Source organism: Oncorhynchus mykiss, chromosome 10 (genome assembly GCF_057628025.1).
Source record: "Oncorhynchus mykiss isolate SJ-2025 chromosome 10, ASM5762802v1, whole genome shotgun sequence".
Taxonomy (NCBI): Eukaryota; Metazoa; Chordata; class Actinopteri; order Salmoniformes; family Salmonidae; genus Oncorhynchus; species Oncorhynchus mykiss.
Genome location: NC_143031.1, coordinates 49,717,580 through 49,744,891, shown reverse-complemented (window position 1 = coordinate 49,744,891; position 27,312 = coordinate 49,717,580). Strand labels below are relative to the sequence as shown.

Sequence of the window (27,312 nt, the reverse complement as noted above, 5' to 3'; positions counted from 1 at the left end):
TGTGTGTGTGTATAAATATACACACAGTGTGTGTGTGTGTAATGTGTGTGTGTATAAATATACACAGTGTGTGTGTATAAAAACACACACACACACACTCCGACATTGCTCGTCCTAATATTTATGTATTTTTTTTATTCCAATCTTTTACTTTTAGATGTGTGTAATGTTGTGAATTGTTAGATATTACTGCACTGTTGGAGATAGGAACACAAGCACTTCGCTACACCCGCAATAACATCTGCTCAATGTGTGTATGCGACAGATACAATTTTATTAGAAAAAAGCAATCAGATAAAGGATCGGAAAACTGCACCGTCTTTGGAAAAGTTTCTTACACCAACATTAAGAAGTGAGTTGGATATCTGGATATCATTCTGGAATTCTAAGACATTGAGACGAGTATGTGTTCTGTCGGTTCGTCTCATGATATCACTGAACAACTCCTGTTCTATATAGTGACCTCCTGGTTTTGCTGTGACCAATTTACTCGTAATATCTCTGGATTTGTACTTGCTGTATTGTTATGCAGTAACAAAACTATAACATGAGCACACACGCTTACTGCGACTGTTTCTACCTGCCATACTCTCTGACCGCAGGGTGTAATCCTACTGACAGGGATGATGCAGGCACAACACTGTGACATGGCCAAGCAGAGGAAACAGCTGGTCCAGGAACTGCGCATGGAGACACAAGAAGGTGTGGCAACCACCACAGTCCACTGAAGGAATCATGCTACTCAAAAAGAAAGCCACATTGCACTTCATTAGAGAATTCGATCATCTTTGGATTCAATCCTATTTGATTACAAAAAGTGAATATATTCCATATCTCCTGGGGCATAGAAATGTATTTTGACTTGATTGTAGTAATCAAACACATTCTTGAAGTAATCATCCTCGTTGATGATCTGAAAAAAAGTACGATGTGCCAGTCTCAGACACTGTTACAAACAGTGAGAGGCTAGCTACATGATTAGTGTCTGCAATTCAGTCATGCACTGTTAGAGCCAGTCAGTCATATTCTATGGAACACAGAAGACATACGGAACATTGAACGTTGGCTGTAGGCCTACGTGTCGGAGAAAAAAAACACGCTCCAGCTTGGGCAGTGGCTTCACACCATGCTACCATGACCCACTCACTAGAGGGCTTTTGTGAAAAAAAAGTGGGCAAATTTAATATGGTTATACTTAGTAATTCAAATCATGACACCCATTTATTTCTGTAAGGGCCCCAATGCCCTTACAGTGTGTAGTGTGTGGATGTTCCCCCTGCCTGGGTTTGAGCTTCTGACCTGGGAGAGCATGTGTGACTGGCGCAACTTCAACTGCACCACCAGGGGCTGGGCCAACCAATACGCTGATAAAATTAAGACTTCATACCGGTGACACCATGACCGCTTTAGATGACAAAATGATTTGCAGAGGACTTATATTTGTACTCTTCCATACATAAACTGGGAGTCCAAATAGTGGATAGTTACTGTGTTTCTTGAGAAAATGTTCGCTCCCCTGTGTTTTTCTGCCACAACTAATGAGATCAAGAATGCCTTAAACCAGGTAATTCTTTATCAAGGACAGAACTTGGTAAACTATGTACATAACTTTTCAAATGAAAGGATAATATTCATGAAGCTAAAATGTGACAACCATTCACTTCACAGTTCTATTAAAACATAGACATTTACAGTTCTACAGACATGGACAACTTCAGCAATCTTTAGATAATAGTGCCACCACTTGGAAGTAAATGGTCTTAACAATTGGAATTTCTGAAGACCGTTAAAGCTGTAATACTTGATGAAATTGCCATGTCCGTTTGGGATATTACCACAAAAAAATACAAACAATGAACATTTCTCCTCCCCCCTTTGACACTGTTGCACACACGATAGAGCAGAATATGTACTGCATAAAAATCCACGGTGCTCACCTCCATTTCATCAACAACAACAAAATAAATAAAGGAGCCGTTTGCCCTAATGAGGACTCCATCTTTAACGTCTGACAATTCTTCACAAAATGCATGATATACAGAATAATTTTGTACAAAGGGAAATAGTTTGACATTTTCTTGTATAAGAAATGTTTTGTACAATATGCACATTTTGCAAACATAAAACCTCCCTCCTTTCAAATCTACAAGCCATCAGAGTTAGAACCAAGGGTTGGAATATAAATAATTGTACAATCGTTTCATTTTTGAACACAACCATTCTTTTTTTCATCCCGTTTCACTGTTCTGACCAGCAAAATAAAGTGCTGAACCGGTTCCAACATATAGCTCCTTCATACTCCTTTTTAAACCTCTGAAATATACATTTTTTGTTTACATTTAGCTCAACATTTAATTTCTTCACCAATCAGTGCGGATAGAGCAGCTTGCTGTGGAGCGAGTAAGCGACTTAATCTGTACAGGAAAGTTGTTAAGCGCAAATAGTGTTTTGCCGTAACAGCATGGTTTAATCATAATGAAAGATAAACACACACTGTGTGCATGGCGTGAAATGCAACAGAACATTTGAGGGTGAGGAGAGAGAGGATGGAGGAAGCTTGCCTTGAAGCCCTGGGCATCTTGTTATGACATACATTATCTGAATTAGGCCAACAGAATTATACCTACGGAGGAACGGCTTCTATGGAGAAACTTTGAATGTCATTGAACTTCCGAGTTGGTTTAATGTTGGACCATATCAAACATTAGCTAACAAGCTCATGTGTGTGCAGAGCAGAACAAGAATGAAAAACACATCTTACCTTTTTGTAGTTAATAAATCCAATGTGAGGTGTGAAAACAATAGTATCCTTAACTATCATTGAAAAAGTAAATTCATTCTTTAAATAAACATCTCTCCCTAATTTCTGAATGATGCGTGTAACGTCGTCAGTAGACTACAGTAACCTATGCTTCAGAGGGGAGGGGCAAGTAGCCAACACACACACCCACTGGCAACGATTTCCACCTGGAAGGCAGACGCTAGAATAAGATTGAGTGACAGAGAGGGCTTTGCATAGGTGCTTCGTTGCGATGTTTGTGGACTGTTCTGGACCACTATAGATCACGTTTTCAAGTTCGGGGTTCTTTTCCTCAAATAATTTATTTTCGGTTCTGCTCCATGAACCGGTTCCAACCCTTAGTTAGAACATAGGTTCAAATGGGGGAAGGTTTAAGGAACCATTAAAAATTACACTGTTCAGAACTCACTTTTCCAAACCAGCGAGACCTTGCTGGGTCGTCCTCTATAACCCGTAGAACACGGATCTCACATCGGTGAAACATGTCTAAAGTCACTGTGCCTGGTTTGTTTATAGGGTGGAATTGGTCATTTGGTAAGGAATAGGTATAAGACTAAATCAAAATGTCATTAAAAACAGCAATCACTATAACCAGTAGGGCCTAGGAGCCTCCGTGACGACTGGCGTGTGCACCCATGCGCTGTGGATCCTGGGAGGGGTAGTGGACATGGCCAGGAGGCCTCATCCCAATGGAATGGGGTATCGCCATGGGGTCCATCGAGTGGAACATAGGTGGGCCAAAGCCTGTCGGGAAGGAAGCACCACAAGTTATAAGTGCTGCTGATCTGCTTTCGAGGTTAAACAAAGAGTCTTATACAGATAGATGGGAGTACATTAGGACTCAGGATAACAAAACACTTATTTCAAATGTGGTCCTCTACATCATGGGACTCTTGTTTACCTGGAGGGGGCATAGCCACGCCGGGGGGTGGGGGTAGACTGATGTTCATGACAGGAGGGGCTGAGTTAGGGCCCAGGTTGAAATAGTTGGTAGGGGCGTCTTCATCCACAGGTGGCGGAGGTAGCGCTGCAGGACAGAGACAGAGGGTCAGTATTGACAACCACATTATTGGAAGTGTATGGTAAAAATGTGAGAGTTTGACTACTAAAAGATAAAAGTATAGCTCATGTGTCCCGTGCTTCTACATCTGCATTGCTTGCTTTTTGGGGTTTTAGGCTTTTTTCCCCCCTGGTATCTGTATAGCACTTTGTGACAACTACTAACGTTAAAAAGTCTTTATAAAATAAATGTGATTAATTGCCCTCACCTCCAGGCAGTCCAGGTACTGGCTCCAGCTTCATCCCCATCTCAGTCACCCCTTCCCTCTCCCTTCCCTCCTTCCCCCGCGCTCCCTGGGACCTGGGACAGAACACATATCAATCAATTCATGTCACACTGTGGGCATTTATACTGGGTTGAAAACGCACAGCTTGTAATATCTATGATAACAGAGCAATCAGTCAACAGACGAATGGGCACCTGCTGGCACAGCCATCTGTCACTAGTATTACAAACCACAGGTGTAAGTGTATGAGATTGTCATATCAGAGGGTGGGACTTTACCTGCCCCACTTGACGTTGAGTCTGCGACCTTTGATAATGAGCTTGTTGAAGGATTTCTCAGCAGCCAACTCTGCAGCCTGACGGGTGGCAAACTGGATGAAGGCACACTGCTGCCTCTGAACGATGGTGGTGGTCCGGATCTCCCCAAACTGGTAGAAATGGTTCCTGTTTGGAGGCACGCGGTTACAGCACGACTGCCGCACCCAACCATTGTAAACATTCAGCAAAGCACACGTGACAAAATGTCATATGCTTCATTTGGAGTAAAATGTACTACGTTAATTCCCGAGCAGACACTAACCTGAGCTCTGAGTCAGTGATGGAGTCTCCGAGCCCCCCCACATACAGCGTAGTGATGGACTTGTCCTCTGGCGTATCCAGTCTAGGCATGGTGGAGGCCCTCTTCAGCAGCTTGTCAGCCACAGGGTCGTTGATACCATAGTAACGGTCCTTAATGTTCTGGTCTGCCAGGGGATCGTCAGGATCAGTTGGCTTCTCATGCCTGGAGTTCAGTGATTCACAGTTAATGAAAGTTAAAGCAAAACATATGTCAACATCCTTGGAAACAATCTTATCTTGGACAAAGTAGATAATCAGACCTTAAGTTTACTTTTTCCATTGGCTCATAAGTCAACAACTGCCTGATGTTTAACATGTGTGTCAAGTCTCTCTTTGCACCTTTGTTTTCATGATGTTGACAGTTGCTCACCTGTAGGGACACTCTTCTCCTCTCTTACATTCTCCCTTCACCCAGAAGGAGCAGATGTGTGGTCTGTTCCTCTTGTAGTAAGGCGTGGTGCGGGCTAGCTTCAGCAGCATGTCACTAGAGCTGGGGGCCTTACCCAGGAGACCCACTGGCCGTGTACCATCAGAGTTCCCTATCTGCAGTCAGGAAAAAGCTACTGTCAAGAGGGTGCATTTGGTTCCATTAAAACTAAAGCCCCACCAATATTGGTATTTTGGGTCTGATACCAATTCTGATTTTTGGGGAGACAACTTAGACAACATCTGCCGAGGAAATGAAAAGGCAAGATTTTTACACAGCAAGTTCTCATAAATTGTCAACCAAAAGAGCAATTGTAGAAGACAAAGGTTTCAAATGTTGAATTATTACATTGTGACAGTAATGACACATCATGAATGGTCACAAGTGTTCAGATCGGGTTCCGGTGGGATCCATGGAAACGCATGGCATTTTCATGGCTTTCTCTTGCAAATTACTATGAATTAATTAATTAACTTCTTAAAACTTGGCAACACTAAAAAAAATATTAAGGTGTGGGACATTTATTGTGTGACAAGAAATAACTAGCAGGTCTATTTAGCTCCAGCAGCTAGAATCTGTCCGTCCACAATTAAACTGTGGGAAGCACCAGACAACAGAAAGAGCTGTCCGCTACTATACAAAAGATTGTTTGTGAGGAGATCACCTCTGCCCTCGACTTACAATTCAAACCCATAAATGAATAATTGGCAGTGCTCACTGCTAAAGTGGATACCTATTCAACAAGTACTCAGATAAGCATGATATTTCCTATTGGTATCAGGCTGATAATATCGGTGAAACTATATATTCGTCAGCCTCTAATTAAAACCAGGGTGTTCGATTTGACAGGAAACCTCATGAAGAATGAAATAATGATGAATGACCTGGACATGAAGGTACACAACTCAGACCAGAGGTCCAAACAGCAGATATTTTTGGGTGGAACTCAAATCAGTGAGTAAACATTGTCCGGAACCTTTCCAATGGAAAATGAGAAGGGTCAATGGGTGCTATCTGAACCTTCTTGGCATGAACATACTGTAAGGGTATTTACGAAGCAAGCCAAGTTATATGACAGAATGTAAACGTAGATCTGTCTGATAACATCAACATTAACGACACAATTAGAAGTTTACTCACGGGACTCAGATCTTAATGTTAGGACTGACCTTTTATCTTAAATAAGGGAAAATACATCACCTCTCTTTCCATGTTCTGAGTGTAGTATTCCTTGTTCACATCGGATTTTGGCACGTCGTCCTTGATTGACAGCCCAGTGTCTCGGACCTGTATTGGCAAGCCTAGATGAAGGAGTAATGCCAATTTAGACAACAGCCACCCTGAACATGTCTGGAGTGCAATCTCTCTTTTATACCCATACAACTATGTGTATGTTCATTCTCTGGATGGTAACAGGCATTACCTGGCCAGAGGATGAGTGTTCCAAAAACTGTCTTTGTTGACTCACCATACTCTAGATCCAGCAGGCACGTCTGACAGACATTCTTCATCTTACTGCACGTCTGGCACACCTCTGTCTTTTTGAATCGCATGCGGGTCCCAGGACACCATCGGAACACTGTGAAGGGCCTGGCACATATCTAAGCAGGACACAGCGGTAGCAGTGTGTCAGTATGTTTAGATTGCAGTTTCATACTCTGTACTTTAGTATGGTTCTTTAACTCCAGTGTTGGAGAGCTGATGTATGTGCAGGCTCTCTTTCCAGCCTGGCAGTAGTTCATACAAATACATCAGCTAGTCATAGATTGCACACCCAGTATCTCCTCAGAACCTAAGTTAGAGAACTATGCTATATGAGTAAACAGTGACTGATTATTCAACTAAGAATTAATTAACTCAATTTCTTACCTTGCACTCCTTGCCATATTTCTCCTTGGTCTATCAAACAGAAACAGTGTGATACAGGGCGAGTTTATTTTTTTTAAACAACCATAACTAGAAGAACATGTAAATCAAAATAACAGGTTTCAGCCATAGAGAGATGGTTTCATATGAAATTTAGCATGAAATTGTTAACAGTTAACTCCTACAGAACAATAACCAAAAGGCAATTGATTAAACTTACCATTCGAATATAAGGATTCTCTCCAAGACATGTCTGGCAGAGAATAGGAAAATCCTGTGCAAGGGAAGATTAGTAAATTACAGCAACAAACAAAACAATTAATGTCAACTAGCAAACTTACTAAGGTTAGCTGGAACCAATTTATGTTCACATGTTTAGCTAGCTACGTAGCTGTAAATGTTTTATTTTACTAGCGCAACGACTTGGTAAACTAGCTAGAAACCATATCTGATTTGCACTGTTATTATTGGGCGATTCCATGCCAGTTACCTATTTGCTAGCTAAGCGAGCTCAAATGACAACACTTGCCTAGTACAATGCTACCACCGCTTATTGACACAGTCAATGTCACGGAGTTACAATTACATGTTCCTTTCAAATAATTCTGATTCACTGAAAATGTAATTTCAAACATACCGCGTCTTCCCAATTTTGTCTGTTGTAAATATTAGCTCCTAAAGATGTCGCCATTTTCAAAAAGTTTGCTTCCCAGCATGCAATGCAGCAAAAAAGCATCTCACGTGATCAGACCAAAAACACGCACACGCGTTCACACACACGCGTTTAATAAAAGTGTATAACTATTATTTCACAGTCGAAACAACATCTACAACAATTATTTGGATAATTTTAATGTGTGGATCATTTTAATGTGTAACGTGAATACTTCTACCAGCACGGTTGTGCGTATATAGCGGTTGCTCATTGAGGAAAGGGGTAAATCATTTACCCCCAGTCTCTCATGTGTTTTTTTTGTTTTGTTAAATTATCTGATCGGATTTCGGTAATCAGATGGGATTAAATGTTAGAATTGGGTTTTTAAAACTTAAAAAAATATATTATTATAAGGATTTGGTAACCCATTCTGACCTTTAAACAGGATTATATGTTGTTGTTGCGTTTTTCAAAACTCAAAGAAATTGATTAGGAAAATGTTGATGCGAAAATGTTGATTATTTTGATCCCACTGGAAGGGTGGATTCATCAGGGTGGATTTAGAAAGGTGAAAGGCCCTAAAACCAATAAATATTCATGTAACTAAGGTGAGGAGTTTTAAGAAGTTCTTACATCTGAAAACCAAAGGTTAATTATGTTAAATGAACTGCGGTATAGGTAGGCTATGTGGTCAGTTATTTTGAGAAGTGTCTAGTAAATGCAAGTATGTGCGTTCTATAATTATTTTATCCTTGGGACATCTGTACCCCATTGAAGTTGACATTTTAAATTCTTAAGTAAAGGTTAGGGTTATGGCTAGGCTAAGGGTTTAGGGCAGGGATGTCCCAAGGACCCCGGATAGCACTAACCATACATTTATTCATGTAGTTTAGTCATTTCTGTTTTCTTATGAAAGTGTAGACAAAGTAGCCTATCGCAACCTGTCCAGTAGATGGCAAAGTGTAGGCCTGTTCAAAGCACTGAAAATCCAGATTCTGTGATCTTGATATTGTGGTATCTAGGATCCTATCTGATTATTTTCTGGGGAAAAATGGCTAAAAAACAGCTAGATCGATCTGATCCTGAATAGCAAAAAAGACGATTACAAATACGGATAATTCTGATCCAGATAAAAAGTTTTGAAAAACTGGGCCATGACCGTGATGATTAACGGCATGTTCTGAGCAGAGGGCAAAGATACTACTATTTATCTGTAAAGCCGTAAGAATAACCAGGATTAGGGATTAACACATTTATGCATTTTAGTGATTTCATAAATGCATTATAGCAGGCACAGGTGTAAATAGGTATGTTTCTGTTGAAGAGCAATGGATCAACTCTTTCAGAAGACTTCGGGTCCCTGCCCCATTCGTGTCATAATCACAATACTATATAGTATGAACCCCATGCCTTCAGAGAGAGAGGAGAGGCCGAGATGGAGCAAGTGAGAGAAGAGATAGAGATGATTGTGATTCTTATCCCATCGTGAATGTTCCGTGGAATGTGTAATTTTTAATAACAGCCTGTATTCAATAAAACAACAATATAATATATATATATATATATATATATATATATATATATATATATTATATTGTTGTTTTATTATATATATATATATAATATAATCCCAAACTAATGTTGCAATGAGACTCAGCAGCTTGTTGACGTTTTGTTTTTAGGGGGGGAATCAGTCGAGGTATTGTTACGTCATCTAGCGACCATTCGCAACTTTCCGAGAAGGCGACCAGGGGTGTATTCATTGCGTATTGAAACGGTCACCGTTCACATTTTAAGAACCAAACAGAGCAAATGGAACAAAACGTTGCGGGGCCTACCTGCATTTGTCCAATATAAACTCTCGTTTTCGTTGCAAAGCATTTCCAGTTTGGAGGAAACGGGGTCTGTTGCAAAACGTTTAACAATAGACAAAAGGTTTTGCAACAGAATCGGCTTAATGAATACTCCCAAGTAGAAGGAGTGAGGCGAGTCCACTCGTGTTTCTCTCTCACCCTAGGAGTAGTCTAAATCGGGACGCCCCATTTCTGTTAAAGCTACTGCCTAAAGCCGAACATCAAATCCAGCTTTTATACACCAAGCTTTGGTCGTGTCGATGAAACAATCAAGTGGGTAAGTTAAATGGGTTTGTGTAGTAAGCGCGCTGCAGGGAGCACACGCGTTCCCGGAGAACGCTACTGTACTTAAGGTTAGCCTCTGAAAGTCTCCGCTTCTCCAAATTATCTCGAATTTGGAGAAACGGGGAGCCAGCTACTGTAGCTACAACGACAGATCAACGAGGACATCGTTAGTTAGATATGTGAACCTTTTTAAATGGTTGTCTAAAATCATAAATACGGTTGATCGCGACCTATATTTATAACAATAAAACAAAGACTACACAGTGATTTATTAACCTGGTAAACTGCAATGCTAATGCATGATGATAGCTAGCTTATCTGGTAACGTTAGCTTCACACTGAATCAGCTAGCCTGCTAACTAACTAACGTTAGTTCTGTTAGCCAGCCAAACTATGAGTTGAAAACAGCCAGCTATTTTCGGTGTACAGAATCGATCAAGCTAACTAACTAGCCAGGGAGGATAGCATTTAACGTTACAGCTTTTGTGTCCGTGCACAGTTGCCGAGTGAATGTTTTATCTCCAGAAGACTCACTTTGCGGTGATGAATATAATGCAACATAGTAACATGGATATTAATGTTGAATGCATCTTATTATGCCAGTGCTTAATAAATGTAACCATTTAAGAACCTCAGTGATGGAGCCTACTACTGCAATGCACACGTAAACAGCAACATGTCCTGTTTTGTCTATACTTGACCCTAGCTAGGGAACGTTACTAGCTGACAATGTTGCCAAATTGTGCACACATATTGTGCACAATTTGTGTAGCCAACTACAAATACATTTTTGGATGGCGTGTGTATAAGCTATTTTATTTAAAATGTATTTTTAATTTAACCTTTTATTTAACTAGGCAAGTCAGTTAAGAACAAATTGTTATTTACAATGACGGCATACCCCAGCCTAACCCGGACGACGCTTGGCCAATTGTGCGCCGCCCTATGGGACTCCCACGGCTGGTTGTGATACAGTCTGAAATCGAACCAAGGTCGCTTCTAGCACTGAAATGCAGTGTCTTAGACCGCTGCGCCACTCGGGAGCTCCATTTTCTTTGCACTCATATTCTCAGAGGATCTGCAAGATGTTTTTGCCTTGGTCACCCTCCCTCTTGAAATTGTTTTAGCAGAGCAGTTCTGACCATATTGTATTCCTTTCCTGTGAAAGTAGATTACGTGTCTAGATTCAGGCATATGCCATTTCCTATAGCGATATGCTTTGCCTACTTCTTTCTGTTCCTGTTGGTCAGTTGTCAGTGCACTGGGTCAGATTGCTTTTTGCTGAACACTTTCAGGAGTGATCACTTCATATGGCTGTATTCAGGAATGTTTTAAACCTTAGAAACTTTATTTGGAAATAAAATAAACTTATGTTTAAAAAAGAATATTTTAAATTTTTTACATATAAACATCGAGGTTCCCTTTGCATACTTATACAGGTTCCCTTTGCATACTTATACAGGTTCCCTTTGCATACTTATACAGGTTCCCTTTGCATACTTATACAGGTTCCCTTTGCATACTTATGCATACAATGTGTTTTTCTTCATGTTGTGAGACAGACGTCAGTGTGCTGCTGACAGTTTAGCTTCCTCCGCTGTCCCTGTCCCCATACCAGGCTCAAACCAGTGATCCTCTGCTCGCAGACACACGTGACCACCATCCTTGACAACTTACCAACCGTTTGAGCTATTATTCGATAGCTCCATCAGCGAGGGCTTATCATAAGTTACACTGCACATGCAACACAGAAAATGTTCCCTCGCCGTGTCAGGTTAAGCTTTCCTTTATCACGGGATTGGACCCAGTCAACCTTCCAATCCTTGGACCTCTAGTCTAAACCTCCCTCACCGAGCACTTGCTGTGCTACTCCACAGGGTGCTTCCCTCTCTACTATAGTGGGTCACAGTCCACCACCAGCACTTAGGCAAATTAATCAGAATCTGCTCATAGCCCTATTTCTACCCCCCCCCCCCCCTCCCCGGGAGATGGCTTATTTGTAGAGTGATGATGACTTAGGCTACATAAATAAAATTGAAATGCATACATTTGGTTCTGATGTTATGTAAGTCTATTCAAAAGGGTGTTGACGTTACATTTATTAAAATCATGTTTATTTTAGGGTGCACCTGACCTGATTAGTGTCTTACATAATGGTATTTATTCTGTTTTAGACTTTTTTTTTTATTTTATTTGACAGATTTATCTAATGGTATATTTTTCAAATGGATCTCATTTCATCTATTTTATTTGTCCAAAATCTGCCATCACTCATATCTCATGCCATAACATTAGACAATGGTACCGTTCATGCACACATATTATGTTATTGTAAACCACTATGTGGAATTGGTATTTTACTGCATTCAACAGATGTTGGTTTCCAGTTTTTGCAGTAGCCTATGCTCTGAATCTCCTAAAACCCAAACCCCACCCTCTGCCCTCCCAAGTCCATGATGTATGCTCCCCTCTCACAAGGCACTTTGTTTGCCTGACATGACGCACTGACATTAATTAATTGTTCGTCTGTGATGAAACGCATCATTGTATGGAGAGAGTCCCTTCGCTCTGCCAACTTTCTGCCTCTAGACTTCACTGTGATGTTAGGTTGGTGAACACATGTGCTGCTGGATGTTACAGGCCTGAAGTTGACTGGCCACAGTCATTGTACAGCAGTTAGAGCGCCCCACTAATGATGTGATCATACCTTTTCGTCATGGTTGCCAGGACTCATAGGCTACACTAGTTTTTAAATTTTTATCCAGGGCGAATGGAGATCGAAAATATCACTCATCTATTTCACTTATTGAGTGTAACCACGGAAACGCTTCACCTACCTGATGGATTGTAAGGGATAGTAAATAATATCCAAGACTCTCCTTCAAGCCACCATTAGTGACTTTTTGGTCATAAGCAATTATGTTTTGGCCTATCTTGTGGTGGTATAATCTGTGTAATGGACTTTTAGCAAAATGAAGACCAGATGTCTTTACACTTATAATCTTTTAATATGTTTTATGGCCCGGACTGTAGATTTTTAGTGTACTTGAATTATACCTCGGCTTTGAAATGCACTTAAAAGCCTACGTTTTGTAGGTATGATCAAGATCATCCTCCACTTGTGCAGTATCCATTAGTATATTCCATTAAACTGTTACCATAGATGGTTATGTAATAGTGTACTGCAGATTGATTATGCCCCTCAAATTAATGGCATCTAGTCCCTGCTCCCATGACCTGTCAGTGTCCGGTTGCAATATTGGTCAACTGAGTTCTAATGTATCCCTAATTGATGGTGAAACAATCTACTTAAAGGTGCAATATGCAGAAATTGCGCCGACCATTTCATGGTTGCAAAAATTCTAATAGTTCACCTATTTTCAGTTTATGACAAAATAAGCAATGTATAGTGTAGAGCATCATTGTACCATCTAAACCGCTTTCAAATATATTTTTTAATTCAGCAGTATGAAGTTGATATACAAAACCAAAAGTAAAAGATGCGAAAAACGGAACTTTAGAATGGGAAGCATAGAAATAGAGCACAATAGATCAGATCTGCCACTTCTTAGACTTGCTTCCAATGAGTGACATCTATAACACACACTTCTCTGTTACATTTTGTAGCTTTGAAGAACCCCTGGGGCTGTGAAGCATGACCTTGGTTGCTCATCAAGCCATCTATTGTTTGATCGTGCATTAATATTACAAATTATTGGAACATATGATGAATACAAGTTAAGTACCTCCTCTCCCATTCAGGTTGTCTCTGTAGAACAGTAGGCTATTTGCATCAGGGTGTGTTCTACATGGTCCATGAATGAACAAAAGTAGTACTGGTAAGATGATGTACTCTAGTCATGATATTCCACTATTGGGTTGGTAGGCCAAACTATATTTGTACTCATGCAATACTCATTGCCGCTTAACTCAATTCCATACATTCTGGCAGTACGCTTCCTTCCAAAGCAAAACAATTTACCAAAACAATTTAAATGGCTATGAACTTAACCACATAACTGCCACTTGTGGTGGTCAGGAGGAGGGTTGGTTGTCCCCGTCTGTGGCTTTTGGTAATCAGGAGTAAAGGAACCGGACCACATAATGCCTATGGCCCTGTGTGCCTGTCACTGGTCCTCTCCCCAGTCCCCATGCTGCCAGCCAGCCAGTGCCTCTCTCTCCTCCAGCTCTCATTCTGTTCGACACGGAGGAAAGAGTAATTAATCTCCAGGAGGAGCGTGCCAAATCTAGGGACTGCATAACAATTTGTCTTCTTCGCAGGGGCACTGCCAAGTTCTGCCTGGCCCAGTATCTCCCTCCACCCTCCCTGCTGGAACCGACACTGAGCAAGCTGTCACTTTGCCTCTCTGTCAACACAGGGATATTTGTGTTCAACTCACCCAAGTATCAACTCCTTCTCATTCGCGGCAGAATACATCAGCAGCTGGCCTCTTATCTCTTGGCACAGCGAGTCGCTTGACTTCATTAATAAGGTGCATGTGTTGTTCTGGAAGTGTGTGGGGTCAAAGTTCAGACAGTGAAGGATAACGATATGATGTCTAACTGCTCTGAAGTAAGGCACAGGGCAAATGATAGGCCTAGTTTGCCACAGTTTGCTTTTAGTTAGATAAAAGGCCTAGCCCCCATCTGTTGTTAAACCTTCCAAGTCAGGCATACTGTATTCAAAGTCCTGGTTCTGTGTGTGTCTGCGCGTGTACACGAGCCAACTAGCTGATTCTCTGTAATGACTGGGATTACTCTGTTGATCCATCATCTTAGACTAATGATTATCCAGGGGTCCTTGCTACTATTGTAAACCACACTAATGTAATTTGTTTGACAGAGATCAGTTCCTTAGGTTTACACTACTGGATTCTTTTGACTGGTTGAACTGGAATTAGAATTGATTGAGAGTAGCGTGATAGAACAATGGGGACTCGCTGTCTGCTTGCATATTTGGAATGCAGTTCATGGTAGTATGACAAAGAGTGACACTAAATGCTCTAAGATTGTGCTACTGTTTCATACTTGTGAGTCACTTATTCTTCTGTGGAGACTAATAGTTAATGAAGTTTGTTGACAGTATGGTTCTGCTCTTTTATCCCACAGTGTTTGTGCCTGTCTGTCTTCTGATTTAGTCCTGTTTGACCCAGCAGAGCGTCAGGCATGCAGGTCCAGATTGATTTCATGAGAATAGATCAGAGAAGATTCTCACCAACAAATCCGTGCGCCGAGTTAGATCTGGCTGAAAAAATGTCTCTACATTTCCTGACAGATGGGCAGCATTTGGGAAAACATCCAATCATCTCCCCCCCCCCCCCCCCTCTCATATCCACATTGCCATTGTTGTTGTCACAGCTGATGTGAACAGCGTTGTTGACTAAGTAAAGAGCCTCTGACACATGAGCCACCATGTTTCGGTGTGTGCCAAATTAGCACAGCTAGGGTAGATGGGCTGCTGTTTACTCAATTGGCCGTTGCCAGCTTGCACTCAGTTGCAACAACAATGGTCTCATAAACACACTGTTCAATGCATGCTCTCTCAATACCAATGTACATTTTCACACTGTAAGGATAATTAAATGGCAATAGCAACAACACATACTGGCATGTCAAAAGCAACAACCGGTATTTACCAGCATGTCAAATCTACTGATCTGACAAACCAGTGAGGTCTAAAATGCACACGTTAGTGTCATGGTCACTGCCCAGGCCAGCAGTGAAAATGTCACAGGAATAATGCTGAGTATGATGTTAATCTGAGTATGATCCGATAATCCCGTGGGCATGAGCCTTGCAGCTCGACCACTGCAGGTGGTTGTATTAGCCCTGCATCTGTAATCACATGGATCCAGATAAACACATCTCCACGCAACAAGCGTGAATTACATGTCCTTGACGCTGTAAATGTCGCAACACACACACACACACACACACACACACACACACACACACACACACACACACACACACACTGGCATACAATCCCCCGGGTATCAGACTGCCATTCCTTTCAATTTCAGTCAGCCGTGATACAGTAGGAAATCTTCTGCTTGTTAATTTAGTCAGACGCGTGTTTGTCTTTGTCTTTGTTTTAAACACGAAAAAGACCGGCTATTCACACAGGATATCTAAATCGCACTTTCTATCTACGAACTAAATATACATTTCTGCTACCTGCCTCACCCAATGTAGTATGGATCTGCTATTTTTATTCCTGGTGGAACTTCCACCAGGAGCTAGCAAGCTAACTAGCTACATTGTTAGCCACGGCTAGCGGTCTTCACCTTTTTTCTCAGTCATCAGCCAGCCTTAGCTCGGAAAATACCTGCCAGTCTGCACAGCGAGATATCAACCCAGTGCGTATCGGGCTGCTTCTCTCTACCATATCACCGGATTCCTGCCGCTCTGGATCATTACACCGGATCATCGCAGCTAGCTAGCTGCAAACAAGTGGCTACTGTTAGCTAATGCCTCTGTCCCGAAGCAAACACCAGCTAGCCTTGAGCTAGCCTCGAGCTAGGCCCATATACCAGCTAATTCTAGGGCTCAAATACTTCCTTTGCCAATTGGCCTGGACCCTTTTATTGTTGACACGGAGCCCCGCCGATCCATCACAACTGGACTGCCGACGTGATCGCCCGATGTGGTCTCAACAGGCTATTCTGTCACGATGTCGCCGAAGAACCTTCTACTAGCCCCGGCCCGCTAACTTTTCTGAACGCTGTGTACCCTGCTCGTCTAGCATAGTAGTGACTACCGAACGGCACCCTGACTCACCTATTGCTGCTCTTTTGACCCTATGATCACTCGGCTACACAGCTGGTACCCCCTGGACTGTTTCAATAACACGGTTCCTCATTTTGTTTACTTGTTGGCCCCATCCTCGAACTCAGGTCCTGTATGTACCTAACTGACCCTCTCTGCCCATTCATCGCCATTTACCCATGGTTGTCTTAGCTCTCCTGATCAACACTTGTGATTTGCTTTATGCCTCTTTCTGTCAATATGTCTTGTCTACTGCTGTCTTGGCAAGTTCTCATTGTTTTATTTCACTGTAGAGCCCTCAGTCCCGCTCAACATGCCTTAGATAGCTCTTTTGTCCCACCCCACACGCATGCGGAGACCTCACCTGGATTAACTGGTGCCTCCAGAGACGAGACCTCTTCTACCACGCCCAGAAATCTGCTCCTTTTATTCTCTGTTCCCAAATCAGTAGACGACCAGTTTTCAAAGCCTTTAGCCGTACCCTTATCCTACTCATACTCTGTTCCTCTGGTGATGTAGAGGTTAACCCAGGCTCTGGAGCCCCTAGTTCCACACCTATTCCCCAGGCGCTATCATTTGTTGACTTCTGTAACCGTAACCTGAAACCAAGGCTTTTAACATTAGAAACCTCCTCCCTAAGTTTGTTTTATTCACTGCTTTAGCACACACTGCCAACCCGGATGTCCTAGCCGTGTCTGAATCCTGGCTTAGGAAGGCCACCAAATTCCAGGATTTTTCCATCCCTAACTATAACATTTTCCAACAAGATAAAACTGTCAAAGGGGGCGGAGTTGCAATCTACTGCAGAAATAGCCTGCAGAGTTCTGTCTTACTATCCAGGTCTGTGCCCAAACAATTTGAGCTTCTACTTCTAAATCCACCTTTCCAGAAACAAGTCTCTCACCGTTGCCATTTGTTCGAGACCCCCCTCAGCCCCCAGCTGTGCCTTGGACACCATATGTGAATTAATCCCCCCCCCCATTTATCTTCAGAGTTCATACTGTTAGGTGACCTAAACTGGGATATGCTAACACCCAGGCCGTCCTACAATTTAAGTTAGATGCCCTCAATCTCACACAAATTATCAAGGAACCTACCAGGTACAACCCTAAATCCGTAAACACGGGCACGCTCATAGATATCATCCTGACCAATCTGCCCTCTAAATACACCTCTGCTGTCTTCAACCAGGATCTCAGCGATCACTGCCTCATTGCCTGTGTCCGTAATGGGTCCGTGGTCAAACGATCACCCCTCGTCACTGTCAAACACTCCCTAAAACACTTCAGCAAGCAGGCCTTTCTAATCGACCTGGCCCGGGTATCCTGGAAGGATATTGACCTCATCCCATCAGTAGAGGATGTCTGGTTATTCTTTAAAAGTGCTTTCCTCACCATCTTAAATAAGCATGCCCCATTCAAAAACAATTGAACTAAGAACAGATATAGCCCTTGGTTCACTCCAGACTTGACTGCCCTTGAACATCACGAAAACATATTGTGGCGTACTGCATTAGCATCGAATAGCCTCCGCGAAATGCAACTTTTCAGGGAAGTTAGGAACCAATATACACAGGCAGGTAGGAAAACAAAGTCTAGCTTTTTCAAAAATAAATTTGCATCCTGTAGCACAAACTCCAACAAGTTCTGGGACACTAAAGTCTAAGGAGAACCTCCTCACAGCTGCCCACTGCACTGAGGCTAGGAAACACTGTCACCTCCGATAAATCCACTATAATTGAGAATATCAATAAGCATTTCTCTACGGCTACCCCATTCTACAGCTCTGCACCCCCCCACAGCAACTTGCCGAAGCCTCCCCACTTCTTCTTCACCCAAATCCAGATAGCTGATGTTCTGAAAGAGCTGCAAAATCTGGACCCCTACAAATCAGCTGGGCTAGACAATCTGGACCCTCTCTTTCTTTCTAAAATTATCCGCCACAATTGTTGCAACCCCTATTACTAGCCTGTTCAACCTCTTTCGTATCGTCTCAGATCCCTAAAGATTGGAAAGCTGCCGCGGTCATTCCCCTCTTCAAAGGGGGAGACACTCTAGACCCAAACTGTTACAGACCTATATCCATCCTGCCCTGCCCTTCTAAAGTCTTTGAAAGCCAAGTTAACAAACGGCTCACCGACCATTTCGAATCCCACCGTACCTTCACTATGCAATCTGGTTATCGAGCTGGTCATGGGTGCACCTCAGCCACGCTCAAGGTCCTAAACGATATCATATCCGCCATCGATAAAAGACAATACTGTGCAGCCGTCTTCATCGACCAGGCCAAGGCTTTCGACTCTGTCAATCACCGCATTATTTTCGACAGACTCAGCAGCCTTGGTTTCTCAAATGACTGCCTCACCTGGTTCATCAACTACTTCTCAGACAGAGCTCAGTGTGTCAAATTGGAGGGCCTGTTGTCCGGACCTCTGGCAGTCTCTATGGGGGTGCCACAGGGTTCAATTCTCGTGCGACTCTTTTCTCTATATACATCAATGATGTTGCTCTTGCTGCCGGTGATTCTCTGATCGACCTCTATGCAGACGACACCATTCTGTATACCTCTTGCCCTTCTTTGGACACAGTTAACTAATCTCCAGACAAGCTTCAATGCCATACAACTCTCCTTCTGTGTCCTCCAACTGCTTTTAAATGCAAGTAAAACTAAATGCATGCTCTTCAACCGATCGCTTCCCGCACCTGCTCGCCCGTCTAACATCACTACTCTGAATGGTTCTGACTTAGAGTATGTGGACATCTACAAATACCTAGGTGTCTGGTTAGACTATAAACTCTCCTTCCAGACTCACATTAAGCATCTCCAATCCAAAATACAATCTAGAATCGGCTTCCTATTTTGCTACAAATCATCCTTCACTCATGCTGCCAAACATACCCTCGTAAAACTGACTATCCTACCGATCCTTGACTTTGGCGATGTCATTTACAAAATAGCCTCCAACACTCTACTCAGACTGCATCCAATTTCCTATCACAGTGCCATCCATTTTGTCACCACCACTGCGACCTGTATACTCTTGTTGGCTGGCCCTCGCTTCATATTCATTGCCAAACCCACTGGCTCCAGGTCATCTTTAAGTCTATGCTAGGTTAAGCCCTGCCTTATCTCAGCTCACTGGTCACCTTAGCAGCACCCATCTGTAGCATGCGCTCCAGCAGGTATATTTCACTGGTCTCCTCCTTTGGCTGCCTTTCCTTCCAGTTCTCTGCTGCCAATGACTGGAACGAATTGCAACAAATAAAAATCACTGAAGTTGGAGACTTAAATCTCCCTCACTAACTTTTTGCATTAGCTGTCAGAGCAGCTTACCGATCATTGTACCTGTACACAGCCCATCTGTAAATCGCCCACCCAACTACCTCATCCCCATATCGTTATTTATTTTTTGTTTCTTTGCACCCCAGTATCTCTACTTGCACATCTATCACTCCAGTGTTATTGCTAAAATGTAATTGTTTCACCACTATGGCCTATTTATTGCCTTACCTCCCTAATCTTACTCCATTTGCACACACTGTATATAGATTTTTCTATTGTGTTATTGACTGTACGTTTGTTTATCCCATGTGTAACTCTGTTGTTTGTGTTGCTTTGCTTTATCTTGGCCAGGTTGCTGTTGTAACTGGCCTACTTGGTTAAATCAAGGTGCAATAGAACATTTATTAGGTTTGTGTGATTTCAGTGTTCTATGATATTACCGTTACATTCACATTTACACCATGCTATCTATTCTAAACACATTGTCTCTGCAGTTCCATATTCTATTGATATTAAGTTTTTGGGATTTTGGTCCATATCAACCAGCCTTACTCTTTAGTTTCCCGTTGTTACATCAGTCTCCCAGGCCAGGCTTCCACCTCTCTCTTGTACCAGACTATGGAACTGTCACAATGAGTGACCGCTTCAAGCTAGTTTTAGATTTATTTTAGCAGTCAGGGAAATTATGTAATGGCTTTTTCTGAAACTGTGAATAATTGAAAAGCATTCAGGTAGCTGAAGTGTTCAGTCAGACTGTAGGACCGGTCTCTCCCAGCAGGAATAGACTGTATTCCCACATGGATGTAGAGCTGCCTCCTGTCCCCTTGTGTCTTAGGTGCAGTCAGTCACTCTATTGGTATGCAGCCCTGTCCGCGCCAGTAAATGGATTCTCCATTGAAATGGAAATTGAAAGTTGCCTTACGTCGATTGTGCAGTAAGTAGCTTTATGTCTTAACAAGCAGCTCAACTCATCCCTAATGATGAGCCAGTCAGGCACCAGTGACTTCATGGGTATTAGCTGCAGAAAGCAGATGTGGCTGAGCATGTTGTTCTGCATTCCACAGTGGTCCACTTAAATAAAATAAAATAAAAACTGAAGCGATTTGTCATTTGTCAGTTTTACAATTTATACCCCTTTTGAACCAAGACGAAAAGCTGGCAACTTTAGCATGACGCTTTTTGCTTTCTTTATATCTGAAAGTAATTGCCCGCAAACAAAGCCTGTACTTACACCTTACTAACATTAAGTTTCACCCCCGCTTTGCCCTCAGAACAGCCTCAATTTGTCGGGGCGTGGACTCTACAAGGGATGCTGGCCCATGTTGACTCCAACGAGAATACCTCGTTCAAAGGAACTTTAAAAGTGTTGTCTTGTCCATTCCATTCACCCTCCGAATGGCACACACAATCCATGTCTCAATTGTCTCGAGGCTTAAAAATCCATCTTTAACCAGTGTCACCTAATGTTTTTTCCTTTACACTCCGTGTATATTTCTGGCAATCGACGTAGTCCAATTTTCATTTGTCACATGAGCCGAATACAACAGGTGTAAACTTTACTGTGAAATCCTTACTAACGAGTCCTTCTCAACAATGCAGAGTTATAAAACGTTTTTTTTAAATGGGGGGGGGGGGGGCATAAAAAAGGAAATGCACAGCACCCTCTGTAGTGCCTTGCGGTTGGATGCCAAGCAGTTGCCACACCAAGTAGTGATGCAGCTTTCAAGATGCTCTCAATGGTGCAACTGTAGAAACAGCTTTGGCACGCATCAAGTCAAGAACATTATTTTGTCGTTGTCCGACATCAAACGTTTCCTCAAACAGCAACTAATACGAGGAACTTTCTAGTCAATGTTTTAGCTAGCTATCCACTGTCTGGCTAGCCAGCGCATATAATTACCAGAACGTATCTGAAAACGTTTTTAGTGTAACTGGAGCCAACTTCTATTTCACCATAACAGGAAAGTTTACACATTATACAAGGGAATTATTTACAAGTATGGCCAGCTTCTCGCACGTTGTTGTGAAGAAATGAAAGCAGTGCGCTCTGAGGATATTGAGCACTTGATACTGCTTGCTGTTATGTCAGGTTACCATGATAGCGATTGCAACAACAGGGTCAAACTCGAATGTCTCTTTGCTCAGATGCCGGCAAAGCAATGGCTCTATAGAAGGTGAATGCCAACAAGAAAGGTAACAATGGGGCTGTTTTGAAAGGGGATCATGACAATATTGCCCAATTTTTAGAGGCAACATATCGTGAGTTAGGTATTACATAGCAATTGCTCCTCTTAGTGGAATTTAATGAAATCATTTCATTATTCAGCCTGTGTACTTGTTCCATTCCAGTTGGTGCCCTGTGAGATTGTGTCAATGTGTTTGCACAGGGCTGGGGGAAGAGTGCAGACAGAGAAAACAATGGGAGCAAGCAGAGAAAGGTCACTGCATCACACAGCGTATGCCTGGAAGAAATATTCATTCCAGACAGGGGTCAAGGCCAGAATTGGCACTTTGTCGAAGTAAAATAGTTTTTCAAAACGAGTTGCTCTAACTTGCTCAGACGCACAACGTGTGCTTGGATAACTGATATTGCTCATCTCAATGCATGCACACGACGCGCAGATGGCTATTTCTGTCGCTTGCTTTCCCCCCCCCCCCCCCCCCTTGTCATACACTTGTCTCTTCCAGCCAGGCAAGCAAGCTGTTTGAATTACATTGCTGCTGGATGGAAGAAATTGTGTTCAAATGTCGAGCGGTGACAAAATGACTGACTTGTTTTTGCTTCCTTGTCTGTGTTATTTCACCTGGAGAGCTGACAAAGGTGGCGTTGTCATGGGGAGGAAAGGCTGATGAAACAGAGGAGAGACTAGACTGTGGTAGCCTCTCAGCCCCTCGAACGCCAGAGACGATTCCCCACATGATGTAATTCCACTGCTATGGCTGGCACGGAGCCTAAGACCTTTGGTTGTACCAGAACCCCTCCGCCCTGCGACACACCCATCCCACATGGACATCTGATCCATTTTCTTATTACATTGTGCTGGAATGTCCTATCCAATCTTCCGTCTTCTGGGAAAGACAGATTTGAGCTTTCTATTCCAGGACATTTTTTGTGTGCCGCCCCCCTTCTCTCTCAGAAATACTGTCAGAAGGGAGAGTCTAGATGGAGGGGATTCTGCGCCAGCCTCCTTTTTCTAGTTCATTTAACATGGCTTAATTATTTCCCTTTACATTTCTGGAGACTCAATGGTCTTGCAATCGAAAAGTTGATGTTCTGTTTTATTCCCAAAAGCAAAACATGATCAGCTTATGCACCGTATATGCCTAAGCAGGTGCCCTGTGCCTTTCTGCAGACCCACATGCTTCCCTCAGTCGTGTGTGTGTGTGAATAAGCTCAGGATCTCAGACCTGATTGTTAGCATGTTCTGTGCAGCAGAACTGCTGACTCAAGGACGGTTGTCTTTCCCTCATCTGAATTTAAGTTGTCTGCCTTTTGTCGCTCTAGTTTCCACTCTCTTGTACCCATGGGCACATCCGATATGGAGCGACACTGGTGCTGTGTGTGTGTGATTTCTCCTGCTTCCCTCTGTTGTCTGGCACTACATGGGGAAGAGATTGAATGTGCCATCTGGAAGATACTGTATTTTCCTCATTTGCCTCTGGGGCCTTCAGGTGGGAGACGAGCTCCACTTATCAGTTACAAACATGAGGCTGCTTCCTTTTGATAGTCTTAAAAAAAAAAAAAAAAAATGTTTACTTTGGAATGTAATTTCTGTTAATATTTCATGACTTACTACTTAGAACGTGTTATATAAATTCAAATGTGAAAACCGGTAAAAAAAAAAAAAGAAGCAGACCAGCTCTCTTGTGAGAACAGGGCGATCAAGGTTCTGTGGGAGTTGTGTAATAGGCTTTGTGGCCAAGCTTACATTATGTTTAGCTGACATAGCATGGGGCACTAAATGTGAGCCGCAATCAATGGATGTCGACATGCCTCATTATAGGACACTGTTTTTAGCCGCTCTGAGCTGGTGAAGCTCTTCTACATTTTCTGAAATTCGATTGGAACATGGCTCTTTGGCTCAGGGGACCGCACACAAATATGGGCTTGTTTGTTTTTGGGGCCGTACATGTAAATGATGAGCTCCACTCCTGTACATTTTTGACTCTTTTAATCTTGAGCATCTAGGCCAGTTGTCAGTAAACTCGTCCTTCCAGAATCTGCGTTTTGTTTTGTTTTTTTGTTGTTGAATTTTACCCCTTTTTCTCCCCAATTTCGTGGTATCCAATTGTTAGTAGCTACTATCTTGTCTCATCGCTACAACTCCCGTACGGGCTCGGGAGAGACGAAGGTTGAAAGTCATGCGTCCACCGATACACAACCCAACCTAGCCGCACTGCTTCTTAACACAGCGCGCATCCAACCCGGAAGCCAGCCGCACCAATGTGTTGGAAGAAACACCGTGCACCTGGCAACCTTGGTTAGCGTGCACTGTGCCCGGCCCGCCACAGGAGTCGCTGGTGCGCGATGAGACAAACCCTCCCTAACCCGGACGACGCTAGGCCAATTGTGCGTCGCCCCACAGACCTCCCGGTCGCGGCCGGTTACAACAGAGCCTGGGCGCGAACCCAGAGTCTCTGGTGGCACAGCTGGCGCTGCAGTACAGCACCCTTAACCACTGCGCCACCCGGGATGCCAGCGGAATCTGCTTTTGATGAAGCTCCTCGTCCATGCGTGAGTTTAGTTCTAGGTTGCTTTTGCGTCAGCTGCTGCCTCAGTCTTGACCTATTCAGGATAAACTAGCACTGTAGGGGGTACTGCTAAATTTTCACACAAACCATTGTTTTTCTCATTAAGTCTAAGCCCTCATTCATGCAGCACAGGAATGTTGTTTTAAAGGAGCCCTAAGCTCAGTTTGAAGCTGTTTTCAGCTACATTTACTCACGGGTGCAAAATCTGTTTTCTACTGTTTTTGGTGAGGTTGCCAGGAGAGGTTCTCTTGGTTTTGTTTTCCAGAGAAACTGATGTGGGTTTAGTTTATTTTGGTGGGTGTGGGAATTGAGCTGTGAGCTGTCATATACACCTGCTATGCTTACTTACCTGCCCTTTACCTAAAAACTTAAACATTTACTTACTAATTAACACTTGATTAGGCCTATAAACCAATTACAATTATTATTTTTTTGTATCTTGATTTGATTACATTTTATACCTGGGGAAGGTGAGCTTCATTGAACTGTGAGGAGCACTATGGAGCTGAAATGCCGAAAACTGCCCGCCTGGCTCATCCTACATATTAATATATGCAATTTTACGCTGTTGTTCAAGCGACTTGGTCATGCGTGCATACATTTTACGTATGGGTGGCCCCGGGAGTCGAATCCTCTATCCTGGCAATGCAAGTGACATGCTCTACTAACTGTGCTACGGAGGACTATGCCACATGTTCCCAGTTGTATCAGCACTAACAGCTGCTAAAGGATAGACCTAGAGGTGGCTCAGAACTGTGCTCGTATTAAGCTTTTGGTAAAAAAAAAAAAAAGATAATTGCATTTAATGAATGACCTTTTTCCATAAATGCATTTTGTTATAGCAGAGCAGAATTAGGCTAATGCCTTGCGATTGCCAAAGTAAATTAATCGCTATTATCATAATAACAACATGCTAGTGTTTGGTGGTAAATTAGAGACCCAACAAAGAAAGCACATGATGATCCAAAAGGCAAAGAAAAGAAAGGACTGAAACCCAATTACAATTTGTACTCACCTCAGCGTTTTTGTGTTCTTCGTGGGCCATTGTCATGGTTACAAAATGTCATGAAATGATTGGCCTGTCGGTTGTTGAGTTCTATGGAAAACTTGTGTGCGTTACCTGAGCCTGTGACCAAACCTTGGCATTGCTCTAGCTGAGTACGTGGGTGACTCTAGAGCCCGACCGTTATGGGATTTTCTTGATCCGATTTTTATAGTGGAAATATTCACAGATAACCGATATACACCACCGTTCAAAAGTTTGGGGTCACTTAGAAATGTCCTTGTTTTCCATGAAAACATACATGAAACGAGTTGCAAAATGAATAGGAAATACAGTCAAGATGTTGACAAGGTTATAAATAATGATTTTTAATTGAAATAATTGTCCTTCAAACTTTGCTTTCACCAAAGAATCCTCCATTTGCAACATACAGCCTTGCAGACCTTTGGCATTCTAGTAGTCAATTTGTTGAGGTAATCTGAAGAGATTTCACCCCATGCTTCCTGAAGCACCTCCCACAAGTTGGATTGGCTTGATGGGCACTTCTTACGTACCATACGGTCAAGCTGCTCCCACAACAGCTCAATAGAGATTGAGATTTTTTGAGATCCGGTGACTGTGCTGGCCACTCCATTATAGACTGAATACCAGCAGACTGCTTCTTCCCTAAATAGTACTTGCATAGTTTGGAGCTGTGCTTTGGGCCATTGTCCTGTGTTAGGAGGAAATTTGCTCCAATTAAGCGCCGTCCAAAGGGTATGGAATGGCGTCGCAAAATGGAGTGATAGCCTTCCTTCTTCAAGATCCCTTTTACCATGTACAAATCTCCCACTTTACCACCACTAAAGCACCCCCAGACCATCACATTGCCTCCACCATGCTTGACAGATGGCGTCAAGCACTCCTCCCAGCATCTTCACATTTTTTTTCTGCGTCTCACGAATGTTCTTCTTTGGGAGCCGAACACCTCAAACTTAGATTCGTCTGTCCATAACACTTTTGTTCCAATCTTCCTCTGTCCAGTGTCTGTGTGGTCTTGCCTATCCTAGTCTTTTCTTTTACTTGGCCAGTCTGGGATATGGCTTTTTCTTTGCAACTCTGCCTAGAAGGCCAGCATCCCGGAGTCGCCTCTTCACTGTTGAGATTGGTGTTTTGTGGGTACTATTTTTAATGAAGCTTCCAGTTGAGGACTTGTGAGGCGTCTGTTTCTCAAACTAGACACTAATGTACTTGTCCTCTTGCTCAGTTGTGCACCGGGGCCTCCCACTCCTCTTTCTATTCTGGTTAGAGCCAGTTTGCGCTGTTATGTGAAGGGAGTAGTAAACAGCATTGTACGAGATCTTCAGTTTCTTTGCAATTTCTCGCATGGAATAGCCTTTGTTTCTCAAAACAAGAATTGACTGACTAGTTTCAGAAGAAAGTTATTTGTTTCTGGCCATTTTGGGCCTGTAATCAAACCCACAAATGCTGATGCTCCAGATACTCAACTAGTCTAAAGAAGGCCAGTTTTATTGCTTCTTTAATCAGGACAACTGTTTTCAGCTGTGCTAACATAATTGCAAAAGGGGTTTCTAATGATCATTTAGCCTTTTAAAATGATAAACTTGGATTAGCTAACACAACGTGCCATTGGAACACAAGTGATGGTTGCTGATAATGGGCCTCTGTACACCTTTGTAGATATTCCATAAAAAATCTGCTGTTTCCAGCTACAATAG

The 27,312-nt window shown here is 42.6% G+C and overlaps 2 protein-coding genes across 2 annotated transcripts in view; one reads left to right on the top strand and one right to left on the bottom strand.

Moving 5' to 3' along the window:
* Positions 1 to 1,551: 1,551 nt before the first annotated feature.
* On the bottom strand, positions 1,552 to 7,731 carry LOC110534189 (pre-mRNA-splicing factor RBM22). Its single transcript, XM_021618906.3, has 11 exons — positions 7,634 to 7,731; positions 7,217 to 7,270; positions 7,000 to 7,029; positions 6,599 to 6,731; positions 6,331 to 6,431; positions 5,074 to 5,246; positions 4,666 to 4,866; positions 4,365 to 4,529; positions 4,069 to 4,160; positions 3,702 to 3,827; positions 1,552 to 3,544 (listed from the first exon to the last, which is right to left on the bottom strand). The coding sequence occupies exons 1-11, from the start codon at positions 7,685 to 7,687 to the stop codon at positions 3,402 to 3,404; spliced, it is 1,272 nt and encodes a 423-aa protein (XP_021474581.3). The 5' UTR covers positions 7,688 to 7,731; the 3' UTR covers positions 1,552 to 3,401.
* A 1,621-nt stretch (positions 7,732 to 9,352) lies between these two features.
* LOC110534188 (bifunctional heparan sulfate N-deacetylase/N-sulfotransferase 1) overlaps positions 9,353 to 27,312 on the top strand; it is a 106,322-nt gene continuing 88,362 nt past the window's right edge. Inside the window, exon 1 of the mRNA XM_036933298.2 lies at positions 9,353 to 9,781. The gene's annotated coding sequence lies outside the window, so the exon portion shown is untranslated. The remainder of the gene's footprint in view (positions 9,782 to 27,312) is intronic.

Excerpts from the sequence above, each read along its gene's own strand:
- LOC110534189 (XM_021618906.3), bottom strand. The coding sequence starts at position 7,687 with ATGGCGACATCTTTAGGAGCTAATATTTACAACAGACAAAATTGGGAA. Across the intron at positions 6,432-6,598 it reads CCTGCTGGATCTAGAGTATG|GCTTGCCAATACAGGTCCGA; the intron begins GTGAGTCAACAA and ends TCCTTCATCTAG. Across the intron at positions 3,545-3,701 it reads CGTGGCTATGCCCCCTCCAG|GCTTTGGCCCACCTATGTTC; the intron begins GTAAACAAGAGT and ends CCTTCCCGACAG.